This window comes from Ambystoma mexicanum, chromosome 10 (genome assembly GCF_040938575.1).
Source record: "Ambystoma mexicanum isolate Mex_15411 chromosome 10, UKY_AmexF1_1, whole genome shotgun sequence".
In the NCBI taxonomy this organism is placed as follows: Eukaryota; Metazoa; Chordata; class Amphibia; order Caudata; family Ambystomatidae; genus Ambystoma; species Ambystoma mexicanum.
In genome coordinates, this window is record NC_090932.1 from 1,078,897,006 (window position 1) to 1,078,910,458 (window position 13,453).

The window sequence follows — 13,453 nt, forward strand, 5'->3', positions numbered from 1 at the left end:
AGAAAGGCTCAGATCCACTCCAATGCAATGCAAGCAACTGTGGGGGTCTCCTTTTCTGAGCTCTCGGCACCTCCCTGTCCCGAGGTCCTGACCCTCTGGCTTACAAGTCTATCACTTTCTTCCTCAACATTTCGCCACCTGGTCATTCTTAGGGGGGCCTTTCATTGTCCTCCGAGATTGCCCCTCACACAGCTTTTCCTTTGCCCCCTTGACATTCTGCCACATGCTCTTACACCTACCCCTTGGTGTCTAGTTGTGCCATTCCTCTCTCCCTTCTTCCAATATCACTCACTTTCAAGGGCCATGTTTGCTTGCTCTCCACTGAAACCACCCTCTTCAAGAACTTGCCCCCTTATCCTCCTGACGAGTTCCACATTCATCTGTTTTCTCTCCTCTCAAAATTCCAAACAACTTCATCTCTCCAGCTGGGGTTTCTGCTCCACCTACTCCTGAATTTTCATCCTCCTCTCGCACTTCTCTGTTCTCCTCCACATCCAGGTAATTTTTAGCCTCAGATGTCACCTTCCTCCACTCTCGCCTGCCCTTTGCCTCTCTCCAGCTGGCTCCAAAGTCTCTCCTGCTCCACCTCCAAGTCCCTTATCTGCCCTCAGGTTTTTATAGCCCTCTTTCTCTGCCCCTAGGGCCGGGTTTCCTTGGAGCATGTGCACCTAGGCCTCATGATTGTCTGTGTCATGATTGGTGATCTGGGGTGTGGTTACTGCTGTAATGTACATGGGACTGTGTGCAAGGCCGCCTTGACTCATGGACAGAACCTATAAAAGGCTTGCCCAACATTTTGAAAATCATAGGAGTACTGTGCATGCGTCCTAGCCACGGTGTGTGCCTGTAGTCGGCACTTGGCAGCTCTCAGTCTCCAGCAAACCCGCTGTCTTTAGTAATGCCTTGGGATCAGACTACATCAGTGGTGTGACAGTGACTTGGAGATGCTTTGCTACATTGCAAACCCCTACAAGAGACCTTGGGGTTACCATCTACACCAGCACTGTTCATCCCGATAAAAGTGTTTATGTCAAGCCCCAGCTTCCTCATGGGTATTTTGGGACTGGCCATGGATCCTCTCTCCAAACCACCCCGACTGAACTTCATAACTGTGGGTGCTGGCAGTCGGCCCTTTTGGCAACCCGAGGCATCACCCCAAGGGACAGGCAGGGAACTTTGCTACAGTTGTTTGCCTGATCTTGTACACAATGTTTCCCATCTAGGCAGAAGTTGTTCACTATTGGCACTAGATTTAAGCTCAAGAACCTCTTTCCTCCTCAGTCACTTAGAACCCCTAAGTATTTAAAGGACTTCCATTAAATTCTAAACAGTCATTTCTTCGGTATCTTATCACATCTATTATTGATTTGGATCAGTGTTTTTGATTTCAAACTCAAAGAACTGAGAATGTCCAGCCACTCGAAGCAGAGGAGGTTATCTGTATACAGTGTTAACTTCTCCTATCAATGGCAACTAGAATCCCTTCCAGGCAAGGTCTGCACTCAGTCCTCCTACAAGGTAGTCAAACCTCAAGGAACATGTAGGCAACAAGGGGCACTCTTGCCGAGTCCCCATTCAGCAGAGATTGTCAGGATAATTAGCCATTCACTGCGACTCTTGCTTTGAGACACATGTACAGGAGGCTTAACCATGCAATTTATTCTGAACCCAGGCCCATTGTCTACAAAACGATGGACCTAAAAGGCCATTCAACAGAATAAAATGCTTCTTTAGCATCTGGTAATCTTATGGCCAGAGGCTCCTTTATCTCATACACTTAATACAATGTGTAACCATCTATGTGGGATCTGTTTGCTGGACCTTTTGAGCATTCAACAGCATTGATGTGCAGGTTATAGCTCTAGGGCAGACTTTATGGCACTTGTTGCTAATATTTTCACCAATATTTTACACTAGGTAGTTATCAATTAAATTGGTCTCTACAAAGGACTCTTCTGATGCCTGATTTATCATTTTTTGTTTGTTTAAGAGCACTAGGATAACAGCATTCCGGAGACCTCATGTGTGGAACATAAAAAGCAAGGGTATACTCCTATTTTTTGGGGTTTCTATCCCATGACCTCTCTCGCCTATGCCTTTCTACTCCATGCAGCCCAGAGGCATGTGCCAGAACATCCTTTTTTATCCGCATTCCACAGCAATTGACCCAGATGTTTTACAGTGCATGCTTCTGAGCATTCCTTCTTCCAGGAAAGGTGATATGCACTTGGTTGCCTTTAAATGCCTTTTCCCTCCATATGCAGATAATGGGTTTAATACAGTGTGAAGGGCATAGGTCACACAGCCTCCACAAGTAAGACTAACGAAAATAATGCTTGATCAGTTTCACAAGAATCTCAGGTGGCCTGTAACAAAACTTGACAAATTTGGGGAATACGCTTATGCATTCTTTACCCGAAGAAGTGGGCAATAGTAAATCATCACAATGCTGAGCAAACCAATTAAAAAATAAAAGTAGTCCGGTTGTTTAATGATGCAAGAAAAGTCAGATTTGCATGCATTTGTCAAGCTATGTCTGAGAATTAAGAGGACTGCTGATGACATATGCATTCCGATAGGTAGGCAGATGACCCGCAGTAGCTGAAACTAGAGCAAAGTCGACAAATGTATTGCGACGGAGAAAATATTTACCTATGATGTATAGGTAGGAAAGACCAGGCAGGTTACAGAAATGCACATCTGAACTCACCAGAACCTAAATGTGACACATGGCCAGAGAAGAATAGGACTAGTAATACATAAATCACAACATGGAACATCACAAGGAACGCCCATGAATGGAAGTAGTAACAATCAACTACTTATATTTGTACATGAGAGAAAGTAGTGCAGCCGTAGAACAACCTGTGGCGAGTATATATTTTAAGAGTCAAGTCTGTGTTCTTACAAATGGATCTATAGGGGCTGCAACGCTGGGTGTTTAAACACTGTGGCTGCCCAGTGTAATAAAGTACTAGAACAACTGAAAAACGCCTGTGCCTGCGCCCTCTAAAATTCAAATGAAAGGTCTTGATGTCATTTGCTGTATGAATAATTTGTTTATTTTGGTTTTACTTTGTTGTTTTACTCTCAACACGTGTTTCTCCAAATTAAATTATTTGGTTCATCAGGAGGGTTTTTCCATACATTTCCATTCATAGAATTGTGTTTGATGCTTTAAAAGAAGAATTTGTGAATGATTGGTTGGAAGTAGAGGTGGTAAATGCAAGGTTTCCAATGCTAGCCAGAGATCAGCAACTGGTGCTGAGAAAGGTTTTGGTCTTTCTGTCTGGGAGTTATTTTAAGGTGGATAATTCCTTAAATTGTCTTTTGTTAAAGTAGAGTGGTTTGGTAGGAGTAGGCTTGATACCCACGGTGTAGTTATATTTGTACATGTAATGCTGTGATCAGTCAAACACAGGCAGGTAAGATGTGGCCTCTATCTTACACATGCCATAAAGGTGATGGTGCGAAATGCTCCAACAACCTCATGGGTATCTCGTACACCCTGAAGAGTATCTCACAAACAGAATCAGTCAAAAGGAATTTATATGGTCAGGAGCGATCGCATTCACAGGGTCAAGCAAGTGGTGGTTCTGGAGTCTGTGGTACTCCAGTCTTGGGGTTGGGTGAGAAGTCACCCTGGAGAAAAGGAGACTGCTGCACACACAGGCACAGGAACAGCTGTTCCTAAAGCAAGCATCACTTCACATAACTGGGCCGGATAGGACAATCATGGAAAATCTTATCCAATTAAAGGCCCAGTGCACCATTTCCTTCCTCGATCAACACCTCCACTAAGTGTTGTACAACCAGAAGTATCCCAGATTGGCCGGCAATCTCCCAGACGTCTTGTCCTTACGCCAAACGGCTCTGTTGCAAATGGAAGCACTAATGATTTCCTCAACATGCGTCTGACTTCACTGATTTAAAACTAGACAACCTCAAAGACACAGTAAAGGAGATCACAATACTTCCTTGTGCCAAGGAATAATCACTGTTCCAATGAAATAAAGCAATAACCTGAAAAAAAACAGACAATGATTTCTGAATTTTTAAAAAAAATGCAGGATGCATATCTTACTAGCTGGCTCTTACCTTTGTGCTGGCAACACCAATCTCTGGGCCAGCATTGATATGTACACCACAGTCAGTCTCCCTGGATATAGAACTGCCGACGGTATTGGTTATCCCAACAGTCAAGGCTCCCCTCTCTTTGCAGTATCGGAGGGCTAGCAAAGTATCCGCAGTCTCTCCTGGAATGACAGAAGCATTGTAGCAGCACACGAAGCAGTACATGGCAAGATAAAACACAGGCAGATAACTGGGGTGAGCACCCACTACCCCAAACATACCTACTTGTAACCCAAAAAGACAACTAAAATCTCCACTGAAAAGAGGATAAATAAAAATGTAAAAGTACATTCTCTGCGTCTGCGGTACTCCAAGTACCTGCTCTCCTTCCTGCACAACTGGTTGGGAATACCTGCACCATAGGAAGGACCGAATAAAAAGATTCTAAAAGACATGATCACGAAAAGTCTTGCTGGGTGCCCCGTTTGTGCGAACCATCATGTGCAGAAGCACTGCCTCCAACCCTGGATCATCAACATCTGATCACCAGGTCCGATATAATTTTTCTAGCATGCAATGGTGTTGCAGAGGATAGAGTGTAAAGATTAGGAGTAGCCGGATCACCGTGAAGGTACGGTTTGCTTACTCAATCATGCTGCTTTCCTTCCTACTGGTTCAGAGTCTGATTTCAACGCTAGAAATTCTGGGTGGATGAGAAAAGCTGTCCCTGGCCAGGGTGTCTAATAAATCAACTCTATTGGAATTACTGGCCCAATGCATCATCTTTCCTATAGGATTCATTCAATAAAATAATGCTTACAAAAAAGCATGGAGAATAGCCAGTGTCAGTTGTCTTCCAGATATCTGCATTACGTGCATGTCTTTGGCATACCACTGATGCGGTCATAGTTCTGGTGGAATGTGCAATACATCTGAGGAGGCTGAACACTTCTAATTTAATTAGATTCACAAGTGTAGGGCAAGCCTGGGGCTGGGTGTGACAAAGTTGCCCTATCCCTTCAGGGAAGTAGACAGAGAGTCCCCTTTCATACAACCACACAGTCTATTCAAAGCTGAATGTCCCAGACAAATAAGAATTCCAGAAGAAGCAAGTTCCAACAAAGGAAAAAGCCAGAATGCAGATTCGCACCGGGGGAATGGCCATTAGCCAATCGGGAGGCTGGAAAAGTGGATGAGAATAAACGTTCTACGCCCGCTGTTCCAGGCCCTTCCCCGGTAGGTGCCGTTTTTTGTTTTGTTATGTGGGGAGGCAACAGGGAGTGTCTCCCTGTTTCCCCCCAATCACCAAGCTGCCAAACGAAACTGAAACGTCTTCCCCCACCCCCTCACTTACCGACAGGACCAGAGCTTTATGTTCTGATCCGGCACACCTCCCAATCTGGCAGCCATAGAAATGGAAAAGGGATTAATCCCTTTTCCCTATGGTGGCGGACATCTTGGTTTCTTTTTTTTCCTTCAGAGATTGTCATTGCTTATGACAGTCAATCTCCGAAAGAAAAAAAAGAAAGCCATTCACATCCCAGATGAACCATGGGGTGTTAATCGTCATCAAACCCTGGCAGGGGAGTGGGGGGCGGACATGGCCGGTAATGGCTCAGACGTTCGCTTCGCTCGGGCCTACCATGGCTCAGGGCTGCCGTGCTGTTACCATACATTTCACCCCCTTCCTCCAACGCCAGAGCGTGAAAGCCATAAACAATAACTTGTGTTTTTCTGTGGCATTCCAACTGATCCAGCAGAGAGCAAAGAAGCTACCAGGCAGCAACAATAAGCTAGCAGTGTGATACATCCCCCTCCTGCCCAGCCTGCCCCCTGGCATTATTTACAGCAACCCCCGGCTATGAGACATGAAAGGGTCACCGTTTCACTGGAATTCTGCCGTGGCATTGAACCTACTGGAATGCTGTCGTGGCATTGAACCTACTGGAATGCTGTCGTGGCATTGAACCTACTGCAATGCTGTTGTGGCATTGGGCCTACAGGGCTACAAGAGACACAGTGTAATCTCTGAATGGAGAGAAGTGGTTCATTCGGCCCTAGATCCATGTCAAGCAATAAAGCCACCGTAAAGCCACTGCAGCAGTATGTAAGCATCTTTGAAACCTCGCAGTGAATCCGGGATAGGTGTACCCCACGACACGCTGACCTTGAACCCTGGCACATTGCTGTGGCCGCCATGCAGCCCTAGTAATTACTGCAAAGCGTATCCCAGTGCCTGCTGCCAAGCTGTTCCTGGCACCCGACTTGCATGTTCCGACTCAACTGCCAAGCGAGTGCCGGTAATGCCACATCATTTACACTACCCATTTGGTTTTTTAACAGTGGTAAGGCCACCATGTGTTCCACAATGATGATGGGAATGGTTCTTTCCCGATAAATTCTAGTGTTCATTTAAAGAAGCATGGAGCTGTGTACATAATCCCAAAAAATCAGTTTCTGAATTAAGTGGGAATCCTTATAAACTCTAAGGAATGAAAAAAACAAAATCACTGTTCAGATCCCATTGTTCTTGTGAAATATAATGCATGGCTCATCTGACAACAAGGTGGGCAGGTTTCCAGGCCTGGCAGAAACAGACACTAGAAAAACAGGTTTCCATGTAAAGAAATCCAGGTCACAATGCCAGTAGTAAAAAGGGCTTGGGTATGATGGAAGCCAGAATGTACAATACATTCCATTGTGGGACTGGGGTCTAAAAACGTGGAGGACCATGAAATAAACCCACAAAATCTCTTTTAACCACTTTGTTTTTCAATAAAGGAGTTCATGTGGTCGGTTTGGAAAGAATAGGCACGTATAGCCAAAGGGTCTTGCATAAAGGAATCAAGGGAATGTCTGGCACGTGAGAGTAGGGAGTGCATCCTCTAACCATGTGCTTAACAGACGTATCTGACTGAACCCCCCTGTAGAAAAATATAAACCACTTGTTATATAGTTGTCTGCAAGAGTCCTTCCTGACAACAGACATAGTGAAATATTTTCTGTGAAAATCTCTACGAGTGGATAGATTTATTTTTTGGAACCATCCTCTCAAACTAAGCAAGATGAGGGAGTGGTACATTTGAGGAAGCCCCAGATGTGTGTTCTAGTGGTGACCTAACCTGGTGAGGCCAGAGTGGAACCAGTAGAATAATCTCAGTCTAGTAAGTCAGACTAGTTGGGGCAATTCCTTTATGCATTTCCTCCAGTGCCACTATGCTGCGAAGTGAGCATCACTGAGAGGCAGGTTCCCTATTCTCCGGCACAATGCATCATCTGGACACATCACTGGTGCTGCTTCCACATTGATTCATGGGGGAAATCCCTGCATTGGAGAAAGCCTATGCATTTAATCCTCCGTTTGCTTAATGGGCCTGCATCCACATTCTTTCCCTCCACATCGTTGAGCGCCACATGGAAAATGCAATTGTGCAGGGGCTCATTCCACTACTACATTGTAAGATGACATAAATGGGATCTTGCCTCTAGTGGCTTGCCCGGGTAAAACAATTGCCAGTACCAGAGGAGAGAAATCTGCATTGACTGATCACGCTGAATCTGGCAGACTAAATGGTAGTTGTTTTGAATGGGTATGGAGTTTCTTTTCTGTTCTATTTTTTAATGCATCTTCTTGCACTTGCAACATTGAAAAAGGCTCAGAGTTGGCTCTGACACTGAACTGGGGAATGCTTTTCAAGAAGAAACAAAGCACTGTTTTCAGGTCTGATCCTCTGAGCGGTGCACCAATCTGCTTTTGGGGAATTTAGATGGGGATGGGTGTTTTGGTACCAAGGTATCACCAATGCCAGTTTCTTGACACTGGGTCGCTGGATGGAGATGGACTCAACTGCTTTTTGATAGAAGCTGGGCAAAGTCCTCTCTACCTTCTTGGGGAATCTGGCTTGGTGATCCGGATTGTGTTTCGCGCCCGTTTGGGGTGTCACAGAGAATGGAGCACTTCTTTGCGGTACTGTGTAAGCCTTTCAGAGGTGAACAAGTTCATGGTACGGCAGGTCTGAGTACCCTGTTCCCGAGTGGGCTACCGAAGGTGGGCAACCGAAGGACCTGAAGTACAAGAGGGGGATCTTCTCACTGATGTCTACAGTCCTTGGCAATTCGGGCACCGTGCCCCACCCAAATCCTGCATTCCTAGTAATTGTGAGGGTCTTTGTCCTGGGATACAATCTAAGATGCCATTTCCATACATGTCCCTTTTTCAGTATGAAAGATGGGTACTCGGCAACCGCAGTTCAATTTTGGCACAGAACATGCAGGAATTTACACACAGGATATGCCACAATGAATCCGCGAAAACCTCCTACTGCATCAGATGCATTGCTGGACCTCAGCTGTTAGTGCATGCATGGGGGGGAGGCAATCTTGCAAAAAATGCACCAATTGCAATAAAACAAAAATATGCCCCTTCAAGGAAGGCGAGGCAGCAAACAAAAAGGCACAGTTCAATAAAGTGAGAAACTGAAGAAACCTTTCCCTGTGCCCTACCAATAGGTGAAAAAAAGGAACCATACCAAAAAAAAGGATGTACACATTTCGAGGCCTGAAATGCCGAAAGCCCCATTTTACTATATATGACAATGCATTACTTACCGTAAAAGCATTTCTGATGGTTGTATCTGCTTAGATTCACATGCTGTGCATAGGTCCGACATCCAGTGGTCACTGCGGAGTATTGCATTTTGTTTTTCGTAGTCGAAAAGGGGACGTCGACAAGGCGTGTCTGTAACACTATCCCTATAGTGACGTGCGTTGTACCCACAATCCCTCACGCGTCGAGGTCCCTCTGTTTGTATTTTTCTGCCCTGAGGGAGCCTTCTAGACGTGAGTGAGTACAGAAAAGAGAGATATAAAAGGAAGTCTATGTTCCTTCCATCCGAGCGGGGAGGAAGGGTGGGCCCATGTGAATCTAAGCAGATACAACCATCAGAAATGCTTTTACGGTAAGTAATGCATTGTCTTCTGATGTTTGTTAATCTGCTTAGAATCACATGCTGTGCATAGACTAGCGAGCAGTACCCGGAGTTGGCGGTGGGTTATGAGAAGGAACAGTAGAGAAAAGATGTCTTAATACTGCCTGTCCCACCTGGGAGTCAGATCTTGAGTGTGCATCTAGACAGTAGTGTTTTGTAAAGGTGTGCACAGAACTCCAGGTAGCCGCTTTGCAGATGGACTCAAGGGGAACATTTGCAATGAATGCTATGGATGCCCCAGTGCCTCGAGTGGAATGTGCTCTTGGCTTGAAGGGTAGTTCTCTCTTAGCAAGAGTGTAACAGAGAGTGATGCATTGTACAATCCATCTAGATATAGTGGACTTAGAGACTGCATCTCCTTCTCTTCCTGCTGCCACCGAGACAAAGAACTGATTAGTCTTTCTCAGTGATCTGGTTCTTTCCATGTAGAACATGACAGCTCTGCGTACATCTAGTGTATGCAGACTTTTTTCTCCCAAGTTGGAAGGGTTTTGAAAGAACGTTGGTAGTTCTATAGATTGGTTTACATGAAATTTAGAGATGAATTTTGGTGCAAACCTTGGGTGTGTGCGAAGAACCACCTTATCCTTGTGAACTGATACGAAGGGGTCTAATACAGAAAGAGCCTGTAGTTCACTTACTCTCCTAATGGAGGTGATAGCTATTAGGAAAGCAGTCTTAAGAGTGAGGTATTTAAGAGTTGCCTTGTGCATGGGTTCGAAAGGAGTGCCCATGAGTCTAGAAAGTACCACGTTTAAGTCCCATCCGGGAGCTGGGCTAGCTATTGGGGGGTGTATTCTCTTTACCCCTTCCATGAAGGCCTTTATAACTGGTATCTTCCACCACGACACTAAGTTGGGAAGTGGTGTATGCAGAAAGTGCCGCTAGGTGGACTTTAATGGAATTAAACACTAGACCTGAATCCAGTAAATGGGTCAAGTACAGAATAATGTTAGTGGCAGAGCAGTCAACCGGGTTGATGTTCTTACTTCTACACCAGATGACAAATCTTGTCCACTTGCTAGAATAGCAGTGGCGAGTATTAGGTTTTCTGGCTTCCCTGAGGATGTCCATACATCTCTGAGGGAGATGTAAATGTCCAAATTCTATGATCTCAGGAGCCAGGCTGCTAAGTTCATGGTCTGAGGGCATGGATGCAGTGTCCTGCCCTTGTCTTGTGACAGCATGTTGTACGGGCAAGGAAGTTTCATTGGGGGGGATAGGGACATCTCCATCAAGTGAGCGAACCATGACTGCCGGGCCCACATTGGGGCCACTAGTATCATGGTCACCTGCTCTTGGTGCATCTTGTGCACCACCTTGTTGAGGAGGGGAGTCGGGGGGAAAGGCGTAAACAAATTTCCCTGACCATTGAATCAACAGACCGTTCCCCTTGGACTGGTTCTGGGGGTACCTGTAGGCGTAACTTTGGCATTGTGAGTTCTCCAGGGTTGCGAACAGGTCTATTTCCGGAAACCCCATTGCGTGAAGACGTTTAAGACGATGTCTTTTTGCAATTGCCATTCGTACTCTTTGGGTAGGGGGAAGTCTCTGCTGAGTTTGTCTGCTAGCAGATTGAGTTCCCCTGGTACATGTTGTGATAGTAGGAACATGTTGTGTTTGAGAGCCCACTTCCATATATTCTGGGACAGCTTGGACAGCCCTGGAGAGAGAGTGCCCCCTTGCTTGTTGAGATAGTACATGGCTGTGGTGCTGTCTGTGAGGACCATCACTGTCTTTCCTTGTAAGTGTTCCTGAAAGGCTTTCAGTGCTTTGAACACTGCTAATAGTTCCAGCAGGTTTATATGTTTGGATGCTAAGCTCGGAGTCCACACTCCGTGAGCAGTCTGATGGGATAGGTGAGCCCCCCATCCTGTAAGGGATGCGTCTGTGGTTAGAGTGGCTTCCACTGCGGGTGTGGCAAAAGTTTTCCCTAATAACAGGTTTTCCTTTGTCCACCACCGTAGCGAGAGAACCAAGGCCTGCGAGACCACCACTAGATCGTCCCATTGTCCGCTGGCCTGACACCACTGGCTGTAGAGCCACTCTTGCATTGGGCGCATGCGCAGGCGCGCGTGAGGTACCAAATAAATACATGACGCCATCATCCCTAGCAAACGCATTGCTTTGCGTACCGTAACCTCTCGACCTGCCACATAATGGGGGATCTGAAACAGCATGTTTTGGACCCTCTCGTTGGAGGGGAAGATGAGGCCGTCCTTTGTTCGAATTAGAGCCCCTAGGAATTGTTTGATTTGGCTGGGGTCTAAGCTGGACTTCTTTTCGTTGATGGAGAAGCCCAGTTGGGACAAAAGGTCTACGGTCCTTTGGGTATTGGAGAAGCATGTTTCGTAAGAATCCCCTGTTATGAGCCAGTCGTCGAGGTAAGGGTATACCGGGATGGATAGCCTGCGCAGGTGGGCCGCTGCCACTGCCAGTACTTTCGTAAATACCCTTGGTGCAGATGCTATCCCGAAGGGTAGTACTCTGAACTGGTAGTGTTTGTTCTCTATCTTGAACCTGAGGTATTTTCTGTGCGCTGGCAACATTTAATTTGAAAGTATGCATCTTTCATGTCTAGTGTTGTCATGTAATCCCCCTGTAATAACAGTGGGATTACATCCTGCAAGGTTACCATACGAAACATTTGGGGTTTGACAAAATTGTTCGCTGGACGCAGATCTAATACAGGGCGCATGGTTAAATCCTTTTTGGGTACAAGGAAGTACACTGAATAAATACCTTCTGTTACCTGCGATAGGGGGACAGCCTCTATAGCTTCTTTTTTCAGTAGCTCTTCTTCTTCTTGAAGAAGAATAGTGAGGTGTTCCGGTGTCATGCGCCGGTTCCGTGGGGGTCTGTATTTTGGGGAACCGTTGAATTCGATGCAGTATCCGTGGGCTATGGTGGATAATACCCAGCGGTCTGACGTTATTCCCTCCCATGCTGAAAGGAACGATGTTAGCCGGCCCCCGACCGGTGATGCATGGGAGGGGACCCGAATCTTTGGGTCATTTGTTGGTATTGGTCGTGGGGCCTTTTGGACTGGAGCCGCGCCCTCTTCCTTTGCCACGACGTTGGCCTCTTTGACTGAACTGGGTGCTTTGGTTAGAGGGCCAGTTGGTAGCAGAGTAAAATTGTTGTTGGCTTTGCTGCTGGCGTTGGCCACGAAAGGAGCGTCTATTGCCATAGCTGCGTCTGTTAGGTGGCCTAGAAATTTGGTCAAGAGTCTTGATGGTATCAAACTCCTTCGCATGTTCTAGGGCCTCATCAACTGCTTTCCCAAACAGATGTGTTTGCTCTATGGGCTTATTTATTAGGGAAGCCTGGGTTTCTGGCTTAAATCCCGAATTGCGCAGCCAGACATGGCGTTTGAGAAGTATTCCCTGAACCAGGGAACGTCCAGCTGTCTCTGCGGCATCCAAGGAGTTCTTTACGATGCCCTGGTTTACAAGAGTTCCCTCTGATATAGTAGCCAACAGGCGTGAACGCAGGGGTTCTGGTGCGTCCTCTGCTTCGCTGCGCAGCTTGCTCCACTGTGCATCTGCGTAGCTAGCTAATAGGGAATTGTTATTCGCAATCCTAGTTGAGAAGGCGGCGGAGGTTGTGATTCTCTTCCCAAGTGCATAGAGCTTCTTGCCCTCTTTGTCAGGTGGTGCCTCACTAGTAGATAGTGGTACCCCCGCTCTCTTTCTTGCGTTAGTAACTACCAGAGAGTCCGGAATAGAATGTCCCCTGATGTACAAAGGGTCAGAAGACGAAGGGCTGAAGAGCTTTTCTATCCGAGGGTTGACCCCTCTGACTAAGGCCGGATTGGAAAGGGAAGGAGTTATTCTTCTCCTTATAGAAGCCAGGAGCGGAATGGACTGACTGACCGGGGCTTTTTCTTTAATAACTTTTTCTACAAAGTCTATGTCCGGAAGAGTCTCCCCTGTGTCTATTTCAAAATGCGCTGCTGCATTGCGCAATAGTGCATTAAGTGAAGGCTGGTCATCTATGGGGGAGGTGTTCCCAATAGGTGAGTCCTTGGGAGGAGAAGGGTGAAAGACATCAGGGTCTGAGTGCACTGATGGGGATTGCCAAGGCTGCACTGATGGGGAGTGCCAGGGCTGTGAGGTAGCTGTATCTTCCTCAAAAGCTCCTGCGCTAGTGTAAGGGTCTTCCTCAAACCTCTCCTCCTCATGTTCTTCCTCTCCACCTAAACACTCCTCATCTTCCTGGAGGTATTGCTCCTCTTCAGTGAGGTCATATGCATCTGTAGAAGGGGGAAACAGCCTAGGAATCTTGACCCTAGGGTCATCCTGGGTCCATTCTCTTGGTCTTTTGGGTGTGGGTGGGTTTTGGCTACCCAAAAACCTCTCCATCTTTTCCATACAAGAATGGAGTCTTTC

General features: G+C 46.4%; 1 protein-coding gene across 5 annotated transcripts in view; it reads right to left on the minus strand.

Moving 5' to 3' along the window:
- The window catches only part of GFPT1 (glutamine--fructose-6-phosphate transaminase 1), a 235,941-nt gene that overhangs the window by 37,424 nt on the left and 185,064 nt on the right, over positions 1-13,453 (minus strand). For all 5 annotated transcript variants that reach the window (XM_069618891.1, XM_069618893.1, XM_069618892.1 and 2 more), the window contains one exon: positions 4,099-4,256. In XM_069618891.1, the coding sequence (XP_069474992.1) occupies positions 4,099-4,256 (158 nt within the window). The remainder of the gene's footprint in view (positions 1-4,098; positions 4,257-13,453) is intronic.